Here is an 11,185-nt window from a genome sequence, read left to right on the forward strand (position 1 = left end):
GCCCCGTGCTGGCGGTGATGGGGACGCGGGGACGGCCGGGGTGACGGGGACACAGGGATGGCCGGGGTGATGGGGACACAGGGACGGCCGGCGTGGGGCTGCGGGCCCATCCCACCGCAGCCCGGGGCTCCCCCCGAGGAGCTGGGTGCACCGGGAGCCCCCACTGCGCCGCTGGTGCTGCAACACGGATCGGGGGTCCTGGGCTCTGTCCCCTCGTCCCCTGTCCCCTCCTCCCCTGCCCGCCCTGTCCCCTCATCCCCTGTCGGTTCTGTCCCCTTGTCACTGCCTGTGCTGTCCCCTCATCCCCTGTGCCCTTTGTCTCTTCATCCCCTGCCCGCTCTGTCCCCTCGTCCCCTGCCCGCTCTGTCCCCTCGTCCCCTGCCCGCTCTGTCCCCTCGTCCCCTGCCCTCTCTGCCCTCTCTGTCCCCTCGTCCCTGTCCACTCTCTCCCCTCATCCCCTGCCCGTTCTATCCCCCCTGTTCCCTCGTCCCCTGCCCGCTCTGTCCTCTCTGTCCCCTCATCCCCTGCCCATTCTATTTCTACTGTCCACTCATCCTGTCTCTGTCCCCTCTGTCCCCCCGTGTCCCCTCTGTCCCCCCGTGCCCACTCTGTCCCCTCTGTCCCCCCGTGCCCGCTCTGTTCCCTCTGTCCCCCCGTGTCCCCTCTGTCCCCCCGTGCCCGCTCTGTCCCCTCTGTCCCCCCGTGTCCCCTCTGTCCCCCCGTGCCCGCTCAGTCCCCCCGTGTCCCCTCTGTCCCCTCGTGCCCGCTCTGTCCCCTCTGTCCCCCCGTGCCCGCTCTGTCCCCTCTGTCCCCTCGTGCCCACTCTGTCCCCTCTGTCCCCCCGTGTCCCCTCTGTCCCCCCGTGCCCACTCTGTCCGCTCTGTCCCCCCGTGTCCCCTCTGTCCCCCCGTGTCCCCTCTGTCCCCTCTGTCCCCTCTGTCCCCCCGTGTCCCCTCTGTCCCCCCGTGCCCGCTCTGTCCCCCCGTGCCCACTCTGTCCCCTCATGCCCGCTCTGTCCCCTCTGTCCCCTCGTGCCCACTCTGTCCCCCCGTGCCCGCTGCGCACGCGCAGCTGCGGGGTCGCGGGGTGGCCGTCTCTGCCCACGGGCGCAGCCTCCGCCCGGCCGGGGGACAAGGGGCCGCGTCCCGGCGCTCGGGGTCCCGCCCCGCGGCGGGAACGGGGCTGCCCGGGGACAGCGGAGACGACGAGCCCAGACCCGCCCCCGCAGCAGCGCGGACACGCGTGACGGGGCTCACGCACCAGCGGGCGCTCGGGCTCCGGCGCAGCGGCCACCGGGTGCGCGGGAACCGGGCGGGAGGAGCCGCGCCCGGAGCTGCAGCCGGTGCCGGCCCCGGCGCGGGGGGCGGGGCGCTGGGTCCCTGCGCACCCCAGACACCCCCTGGGCACCCGCTGCCGTCTGATCCGCCCCCAGCCGCTCCGACCTCCCCGAGCCCCGGCGGGAACCGGTACCGGCTGCGGGGCGATCCCGGCGGCCCGGGAGGGGAACAGGAGACACGGGAGCGACCCCAGGGGAGGGGCTGGGGCGACCCGGACAGGGGCTCGGGGGTCGTTCCTCGGGGACAGACGGGACATCGGCCGCTCCCGGGGGTCTCGGCGCTGCCGGTCGCCGCCGTCCCGCTGGCAGCACCGCGGCCGGGCCGGTTCCGTTCCCCGGGCCGGTTCCGTTCCCTGCGCTGGCCGCCTTCCCGGGGCCGGTTCCCTTCCCCGTGCGCGGCTCCAGCCGGGCGCCGCAGCCCCGAGGGAGCACCGAGCGGGGCAGGGGACACCGAGCGGGGCAGGGGACACCGAGCGGGACAGGGGGTCCGAGCGGGGCCGGGGACACCGAGCCGGGCAGGGGGTCCGAGCGGGACAGGGGACACCGAGCGGGACAGGGGACACCGAGCGGGACAGGGGACACCGAGCGGGGCAGGGGACACCGAGCGGGACAGGGGACACCGAGCGGGGCAGGGGGTCCGAGCGGGACAGGGGACACCGAGCGGGGCAGGGGACACCGAGCGGGGCAGGGGGCACCGAGCGGGACAGGGGACACCGAGCGGGACAGGGGGCACCGAGCGGGACAGGGGACACGGAGCGGGGCAGGGGACACCGAGCGGGGCAGGGGGCACCGAGCGGGACAGGGGACACCGAGCGGGACAGGGGACACTGAGCGGGACAGGGGACACCGAGCGGGGCAGGGGGCACCGAGCGGGACAGGGGACACCGAGCGGGGCAGGGGGCACCGAGCGGGACAGGGGACACCGAGCGGGACAGGGGACACCGAGCGGGACAGGGGGCACCGAGCGGGACAGGGGACACCGAGCGGGGCAGGGGGCACCGAGCGGGACAGGGGACACCGAGCGGGGCCGGGGACACCGAGCGGGACAGGGGACACCGAGCGGGACAGGGGACACCGAGCGGGACAGGGGGTCCGAGCGGGGCCGGGCTCCCAGCGCTGCACCGCGGCCCCGGCGCTCCCTCCGCCGCCAGCGCGGAGCGATCGGGGCACCGGGGCGGGGCCGGGGCGGGCGGAGCCGCAGCAGCCGCGGGGCGGCCGTCGTCCCCCTGCCCGTCCGGTCCGGCCATGGGCTCCCCCCCGCGCCCGGCGCCGCCGCCGCCCCCCGGGCCGCCCCCCCCGGCGCCGCCGCCCCCCCCCGGGCCGCCCCCCCCGGCGCTGCCCCCCCCGGCGGGCGAGCGGCTGCGGGCGCTGCACTGGGAGCCGGTGTCCCCGGCGCGGGTGCGCGGCCGCCGCTCGGTCTGGGCTCCGCGGCCCCCGCCGCCGCTGGACCTGCCGCGGCTCCGGCTGCTCTTCCGGGAGCCCCGCGGGGCCGCCCCGGGGCAGCGCCCGGCGCCCGCGGTGAGACCGAGACCCCCCCGCGCTCCCCCCGCGCTCCCCCGCGCTCCCCGGCCGCACTGACCCCCCGGCCCCCCCAGACCGCGCTGCTGGAGCCCAAGCGGAGCCTCGCCCTCGGCGTCTTCCTCAAGCAAGTCAAGCGGTGAGCGGAGCTGCCCCCCGGGACACCCCTTAGGGACACCCCCCAGGACACCCCCCGGGACACCCCCCCGGGACACCCCCCAGGGACAACCCCCCAGGGACACCCCCCGGGACACCCCCCCGGGACACCCCCGAGGGACACCCCCCAGGGACAACCCCCCGGGACACCCCCCAGGGACACCCCCCAGGGACACCCCCCAGGGACACCCCCTCGGGACACCCCCCAGGGACACCCCCCAGGGACACCCCACAGGGACACCCCCAGGGACACCCCCTCGGGACATCCCCCCGGGACACCCCCCCGGGACACCCCCCAGGACCTCCCCCGGGACACCCCTTAGGGACACCCCCCAGGACACCCCCCGGGACACCCCCCAGGGACACCCCCCAGGACCTCCCCCGGGACACCCCCCCGGGACACCCCCCGGGACACCCCCCGGGACACCCCCCCAGGGACACCCCCCGGGACACCCCCCAGGACACCCCCCAGGGACACCCCCCAGGGACACCCCCAGGGACACCCCCAGGGACACCCCCTCGGGACATCCCCCCGGGACACCCCCCCGGGACACCCCCTCCCGGGAGACCCATCCCCCTCCCAACACTCTGCACCCCCGGTGCTGCACACAAGGGGTGGGGGAGATGCCCGTGTCCACGTCCAGCCCGTGGGGGCAGAACGAGGCCTGTCCCCGGGGCTCCCTGCGTGGGGGACATCGCAGGTACCTGCTCCCCGCCGGGGTCCCGCACACGGGTGGGGAACAGGGGGGTCCCTGCCCGCCGCAGGGGCTCGGGTGGCTCTGCCCCGCGGGACGCGGGGTGTGCGGGGCAGAGCGCCGCCGCGGGCGGGCCGGGCTCAGCCACGCGTGGCGCGTCCCCAGGCCCGTCCGCCAGGTCGTGCAGGACATCCGCGACGGCGTCGGCGCTCCGTACGGGGCCGAGAAGCTGCGGGAGCTCTCCCGGCTGCTGCCCGGCGCCGCAGAGGTGAGCGCTGGGGGGGGGTCCCTGGGCGGGGGGGACCCCGGCGGCCCCCCTGAGCCGCTCTCTGCCCGCAGGTGGCCCGGCTGCGCTCCTTCCCCGGCAGCGCCCAGCAGCTGCCCGAGCCCGAGCTCTTCATGCTGCTGCTCACCGACGTGCCCAGGTGGGGGCCGGGGGTCCCGTGTGCCGGGGGGGTCTCTTGTGCCGGGGTCCTGTGTGCCGGGGGGTCCCGGGGGCCGGAGGGTCCCGGGGGCCGGGCTCCCGTGTGCCGGGGGTCCCGTGTGCCGGGGATCCCGTGTCCCGGGCTCCCGTGTGCCGGGGGGTCCCGTGTGCCGGGGGCTCCCGGGGACAAGGGTGTCTTGTGTACCGGGGTCCCCTGTGCCGAGGGGTCCCGTGTGCCGGGGGGTCCCGTGTGCCGGGGAGTCCTTTGTACCGGGTGTCCCGTGTGCCGGGGTCCCGTGTGCCGGGGGGTCCCGTGTGCCGGGGGGTCCCGTGTGCCGGGGAGTCCTTTGTACCGGGTGTCCCTTGTGCCGGGGGTCCCGTGTGCCGGGGTCCCGTGTGCCGGGGAGTCCTTTGTACCGGGGGTCCCTTGTGCCGGGGGGTCCCGTGTGCCGGGTCCCGGACCCCGCTCACCCCTCGCCCCCCAGCTACGCGCGGCGCCTGGAGCTGCTGGTGCTGCAGGAGGAGTTCTGGCCGCGGCTCAGCGCCCTGCGCGGCTCCATCCAGACGCTGACGGACGCCGCCGGCGGTGAGCGGCCCCGGGGGCGCGGGGCGCGGGGCGGGGGGCGGTCCCGCTCACCCCTGGGCCGCTCCGCAGAGCTGCTGCAGTGCGAGGAGCTGCACTCCATCCTGCACCTGGTCCTGAGCGCCGGCAACCACCTCAACTCGGTGAGCGCGCGGGAACCGCTCCCGCGGGGACCCCCGGTGTCCCCCCCGGTGATCCCCCGGTGACCCCCGGTGACCCCCCCCGGTGACCCCGCTCGCTCCCAGGGCGGCTACGCCGGCAGCGCCGCCGGGTTCCGCGTGTCCTCGCTGCTGAAGCTGCCGGACACCAAGGGCAACGAGCCGGGCGTGGACCTGCTGCACTTCGTGGCCATGGTGAGCGCGGGCCTGCCCGGGGCTGCGCCCGCCTGGCCCCGCAGCGCTGGGCTGTGCCCGCACCGCTGGGCTGTCCCCACAGCGCTGGGCTGTCCCCTGCTGTCCCCGCAGCGCTGGGCTGTCCTCGCAGCGCTGGGCTGTCCCCTGCTGTCCCCGCAGCGCTGGGCTGTCCCCGCAGCGCTGGGCTGTCCCCTGCTGTCCCCGCAGCGCTGGGCTGTCCCCGCAGTTCACAGGGCGCCCTTGGAGCCGCGCTCCCCCGTCCCGCTCAAGGCCGCTCCGGGGGGGCCGCGCCCGCCCCCGCGCCCGGGGCTGTTTTCCCGGCACACGGGATCCAGAGCGCGGTTCCCACGCTGCGGGGGAGCCGGCACTGCCGCCCCCGTCCCGTCTGCTGCCTGTCCCCCTGTCCCCCCGTCCCGCCTGCCCCCTTGTCCCCCTGTCCCCCTGTCCCCCCGTCCCGCCTGTCCCCTTGCCCCCCGTCCCCCTGTCCCCCCATCCCGCCTGCCCCCTTGTCCCCCCGTCCCCCTGTCCCGCCTGCCCCCTTGTCCCCCCGTCCCCCTGTCGCCCTGTCCCCTTGTCCCCCGTCACTCCTGCACCCCTGTCCCCCTGTGCCCCTGCCCCCCTGTCCCCCCGTCCCACCTGCCGCCCTGTCCCCCTGTAGCCCTGTCCCCTTGTCCCCTGTCCCTCCTGTCCCCCTGTCCTCCTGTCCCTCCTGTTCCCTCTGTCCTGCCGTCCCTCCTGTCCCTCCTGTCCCCTTGTCCCTCATGTTCCCTCTGTCCACCCGTCCCTCCTGTCCCCCTGTCCTCCTGTCCCTCTGCTGTCCCTGTCCCCTGTGCTGCCCCTGTCCCTCTGCTGTCCCCGTCCCCTCTGCTGTCCTCGTCCCTTCTGCTGTCCCTGTCCCTCTGCTGTCCCTGTCCCCTCTGCTGTCCCTGTCCCTGTGCTGTCCCCATCCCCTCTGCTGTCCCCGTCCCCTCTGCTGTCCCTGTCCCTCTGCTGCCCCCGTCCCCTCTGCTGTCCCCAGTTCCTCTGCTGCCCCTGTCCCTCTGCTGCCCCTGTCCCTCTGCTGTCCCCGTCCCTCTGCTGTCCCCGTCCCCTCTGCTGTCCCTGTCCCTCTGCTGTCCCCGTCCCCTCTGCTGTCCCCAGTTCCTCTGCTGCCCCTGTCCCTCTGCTGCCCCTGTCCCTCTGCTGTCCGCGTCCCCTGTGCTGTCCCCGTCCCTCTGCTGTCCCCGTCCCCTCTGCTGTCCCTGTCCCTGTGCTGTCCCCATCCCCTCTGCTGTCCCTGTCCCTCTGCTGTCCCTGTCCCTCTGCTGTCCCCGTCCCTCTGCTGTGCCCGTCCCCTCTGCTGTCCCTGTCGCTGTGCTGTCCCCGTCCCCTCTGCTGTCCCCAGTTCCTCTGCTGTCCCTGTCCCTCTGCTGTCCCCGTCCCTGTGCTGTCCCTGTCCCTCTGCTGTCCCTGTCCCCTTGCTGTCCCCAGTTCCTCTGCTGTCCCCATCCCCTCTGCTGTCCCTGTCCCTCTGCTGCCCCTGTCCCTCTGCTGCCCCTGTCCCTCTGCTGTCCCCGTCCCTGTGCTGTCCCTGTCCCTCTGCTGTCCCCATCCCCTCTGCTGCCCCTGTCCCTCTGCTGTCCCTGTCCCCTCTGCTGTCCTCATCCCCTGTGCTGTCCCTGTCTCTCTGCTGTCCCCTGTGCTGTCCCAGCTCCCGCGGGCGGCTCTGGGGGCCGGGGCCGCTCCCCCGCCACTCTGTGTCCGTCTGTCCCGCAGGAGGCGGCCCGGGCGGACCCGAACCTGCTGGAGTTCCCCGCCAAGCTGCCGCACGTGGGCGCGGCCGCGCGGTGAGGGGTGCGGGGCGGGCGCGGGCGCGGGGCGCGGGGCGCGGGGCGGGCGGGGCGGGCCGGTGACCGCGCGTCCCCGCAGCATCGAGGTGTCGGAGGTGGAGGCGGAGCTGCGGCGGCTGGCGGGGCGGCTGGAGGCGGCGCGGGGCCCGGGGGGCCCGCAGCTGCAGCCGTTCCTGAGCGCGGCCGACGAGCAGCTGCGCGGGGCGCGGGACGCGCTGCAGCGGATGCACCGGGCGGCGGCGGCCGCGCTCGAGTTCTACTGCGAGGAAGAGGCGGCGGGCGGGCTGCGGGAGCTCTGCGCCGTGCTCAGCGCCTTCGCGGGACGGCTGCGGGCGGCCGCGCAGGTACCGCCCCGAGGGGCGCACGGACACGCGTGGCACCGCCCCGCGGGGGACCGACCCCGTGTGGGCACCGCCCCGTGCGGTACTGACCCCGCGTGTGTACCGCCCCGCGGGGCACACAAACACGCGCGGTACCGCCCCGTGTGGGCACCGACCCCGTGTGGGTACCGCCCCGTGCGGGTACCGCCCCGCAGGGCACACAAACACGCGCGGGCACTGCCCTGTGTGAGTACCGCCCCACGTGGGCACCGCCCCGTGCGGGCACCGCCCCGCGTGGGTACCGACCCGCGTGGCACCGAAACACACGCGGGCACCGCCCCGTGCGGGCACCGCCCCGCGTGGGTACCGACCCGCGTGGCACCGAAACACACGCGGGCACCGCCCTGTGCGGGTATCGAACCCGCGTGGGTACCGACCTGTGTGGGTGCTGACCCCGCGTGGGCACCGCCCCGTGCAGGTACCGACCCCGTGCAGACACCACCCCGGGGTGGGTACCGCCCCATGTGGGTACCGAAACCCGCGTGGGTACCAACGCCGCGCAGGCAGCACCCCGCGTGGGTACCGCCCCGTGTGGGTACCGAAACCCGCGCAGGCACCACCCCGCGTGGGTACCGCCCCGCGCAGGCACCGGCCCTGCGCCCTGTCACCCGTGGGACCGGCACCAGCTCCGCCAGCCCGTGGGGCCGGTGCGGGTCTGGGCCCCCCCAGCCCGTGGCCGGCGCGGTTTGGCCCCGCAGCCCGTCCCGTCCGCTCCCGCAGGAGAACCGCGCGCGGGAGCAGGCGCGGCAGCGGCGGCAGCAGCTGGAGCAGGAGCGGCTGAGGCGCCGCTCCATCGCCACGTGCTCGGCGCGGGACGCGTCCCCCCGGCCCCGCGCGCCCTTCCCGCTGACCCCCCAGCCCGGCCGGCACGGGCTGCGCCCCCCCCGGCCCGGCCCCGCGCCCCCCGGCAGCCCCCGGCCGCCCCCCGCCCCGCAGGGCCCGCCCGGCGCCCCCCCGGCGCTGCCCGAGGCGCGGGGCTGCGCGCGGGGGGAGCCCCGCGACCCCGCCCCCCCCGAGCCGCCCCCCCCGGCCGCTGCCGCCCCCCCCGGTGGCCCCGCGCGCCCCTTCAGCCTGGCCGCGCTGTTCTCGGGCAGCGCGCCCCGCGGGGACCCGGCGCCCCCCCGGCCGCCCCCGGTCGCCCCCCCCGGCGGCTCGGGGCCCCCCCCCGCCTCGGCGCTGCTCGGCTTCCTCCGGCGCCTGGCGGGCGGCAGGGGGCGCGGGGCCCCCCCCAGCTGAGGGGCGCGGGCGCCGTTTTACCCCCGTGTCCCCATCCCCTCTGCTTCCTTGTGACAATAAACGCTGAGAATTCCCACGGCTTCCTTCCCCCCGGGGGGGCCCACGCCCCGCACGGCCACCGCCCCCGCCGCTGTCACGCAGGGCCGTGGGGGCGCCTCCGCCGGGCACGCGCCGCGCGCTGCTGGCCCCGTGGCTCCTGCGTGGCCACCGTGTCCCCCCCGCTGGCCCGGGCCGGCTCGTGACCCGTGTCCCCGTCACTGCGCCCTTTGTTGTCGCCCGGTGCCACCCGTGTCACCCGGTGCCACCCGTGCCAGGCGCGCGGAGGCTGCCCGCCCGCCCCGGCCTGCGGGACCCGGGCCCCGGCGGGCACGCCGGACACCCCCGGACACCCCCAGGCACCCCCGGACATCCCCGGACACCCCCGAACATCCCCAGGCACCCCCGGACACCCATAGGCACCCCCGGACACCCCCAGGCACCCCCGGACATCCCCGGACACCCCCGAACATCCCCAGGCACCCCCGGACACCCATAGGCACCCCCGGACACCCCCAGGCACCCCCGGACATCCCCAGGCACCCCCGGACACTCCCAGACTCCCCTAGGCACCCCGGACACCCCCGGACACCCCCGGACAGCCCAGACACCCCCAGGCACCTATAGGCACCCCCAGGCACCCCCAGACACCCCCAGGCACCTCCGGACACCTCCAGGCACCCCCGGACACCCCCAGGCACCCCCATGCCCGTGTCCCGTGTCCCGTGTCCCGTGTCCCGCACGGTGCCGTGCCGGCCCCGGCGCTCGGCAGCTGTGCCCCTGCCGGGGGTCGGGCACGGGGTGGGACCTGCAGGATAATGGACGGGGTGCTGTGCGCGGGGGGGGTGCTGGGTGCTGGGGTGCTGGGGTGCTGGGTGCTGGGGTGCTGGGTGCTGGGTGCTGGGTACTGGGGTGCTGGGTGCTGGGGTGCTGGGGTGCCGGGGTGCTCGATGCTGGGGTACTGGGTGCTGGGTGCTGGGGTGCGGGGTGCTGGGGTGCTGGGTGCTGGGTACTGGGGTGCTGGGTGCTGGGGTGCTGGGGTGCCGGGGTGCTCGATGCTGGGGTACTGGGTGCTGGGTGCTGGGTGCTGGGGTGCGGGGTGCTGGGGTGCTGGGGTGCTGGGGTGCTGGGTGCTGGGTACTGGGGTGCTGGGTGCTGGGGTGCTGGGTGCTGGGGTGTTGGGGTGTTGGGGTGCTGGGGTGCTGGGTGCCGGGGTGCTGGGGTGCTGGGTGCTGGGTGCTGGGGTTCTGGGGTGCCGGGGTGCCAGGGTGCTGGGGTGCTGGGGTGCCGGGGTGCTGGGGTGTTGGATGCTGGGGTTCTGGGTGCTGGGGTGCCAGGGTGCTGGGGTGCCAGGGTGCTGCAGTGCCGGAGTGCCGGGGTGCTGGGGTGCTGGGGTGCTGGGGTGCCAGGGTGCTGGGGTGTTGGATGCTGGGGTGCTGGGTGCTGGGGTGCCAGGGTGCTGGGGTGCTGGGGTGCTGGGTGCTGGGGTGCTAGGGTGCCAGGGTGCTGGGGTGTCGGGGTGCCGGGGTGCCAGGGTGCTGGGGTGCTCGTGCTGGTCTGCTGGGCTGCTGGGTGCTGGGGTGCTGGGGTGTTGGGGTGCTGGGTGCTGGGCTGCTGGGCTGCTGGGTGCTGGGCTGCTGAGGTGCTGGGTGCTGGGCTGCTGGGGTGCTGGGTGCTGGGGTGCTGGGGTGTTGGGGTGCTGGGGTGCTGGGTGCTGGGGTGCTGGGGTGCTGGGTGTTGGGGTGTTGGGGTGCTGGGGTGCTGGGCTGCTGGGCTGCTGGGGTGTTGGGTGCTGGGGTGCTGGGGTGCTGGGGTGCCGGGGTGCTGGGGTGCTGGGTGCCGTAGCCTTGGGCTCCTGCCCTCTCGTGTGGACACGAGCGCGTGGGAACAGCCGGACGGTCACCGATCGATCCCGGCATGGACTGGGTTGGAAAAGCCCTCAGAGACCATCCAGTCCAACCCTTGGTCCAACTCCAGCCCATTGACCAGATCATGGCACTAAGTGCCATGGCCAATCTCAGTTTAAAACCCTCCAGGACGGTGAGTCCAGCACCTCCCTGGGCAGCCATTCCAATCCTGACCACTCTCTCTGCACAGAATTGCTTTCTAATACCCAGCCTCAATTTAAGTTTAAGCCCCCTTGTCCTATTGCTGATGCCTGGGAGAAGAGCCCAATCCCCGCCTGGCTAGAACTGCCCTTCAGGTAGTTCTAGAGAGTGCTGAGCTCAGCTCTGAGCCTCCTCTTCTCCAGACTAAACAAGCCCAGCTCCCTCAGCCTCTCCCCATGGGTCTTGTGTTCAAGTCCCTTCCCCAGTCTTGTTGCTCTTCTCTGGACCCGCTCCAGCACCTCAATATATTCCGGAGCTGGGGGCTCCTGCTGCCTCTGCCTGGAGGTGAACGGGGGTTTGGGGGGGCTGGAGCCCCCCGAGTGTTTCCCCGTGGGCACAGGAAGGGGCGCGTGGGGCCAGAGAATTGGGAGCTGGGCTGGACTGCACAGACCTTGTGAGTCTGGACCAACGTCCTGCTCGGAGATGTGGGGTGAGACCCCACGGCTCATCACGGACCCCACGGCTCATCACACCCCCCACGGCCCATCACGGACCCCACGGCTCATCACGGACCCCACAGCTCATCACACC

General features: G+C 75.3%; 1 protein-coding gene across 1 annotated transcript; it reads left to right on the forward strand.

Moving 5' to 3' along the window:
* Window positions 1–57: 57 nt before the first annotated feature.
* LOC309435480 (uncharacterized protein) lies at window positions 58–8,510 on the forward strand (the record flags this gene model as incomplete). Its single annotated transcript, XM_082043732.1, has 11 exons — window positions 58–66; window positions 1,072–1,821; window positions 2,693–2,854; window positions 2,932–2,993; window positions 3,871–3,973; window positions 4,045–4,130; window positions 4,615–4,715; window positions 4,785–4,855; window positions 4,958–5,065; window positions 6,821–6,891; window positions 6,974–8,510. The coding sequence occupies 11 exons, from the start codon at window positions 58–60 to the stop codon at window positions 8,508–8,510; spliced, it is 3,060 nt and encodes a 1,019-aa protein (XP_081899858.1).
* Between the last annotated feature and the right edge of the window lie 2,675 nt (window positions 8,511–11,185).

The sequence above is a fragment of the Streptopelia decaocto genome (assembly GCF_964273445.1).
Source record: "Streptopelia decaocto genome assembly, chromosome: 1".
NCBI classification, from domain to species: domain Eukaryota; kingdom Metazoa; phylum Chordata; class Aves; order Columbiformes; family Columbidae; genus Streptopelia; species Streptopelia decaocto.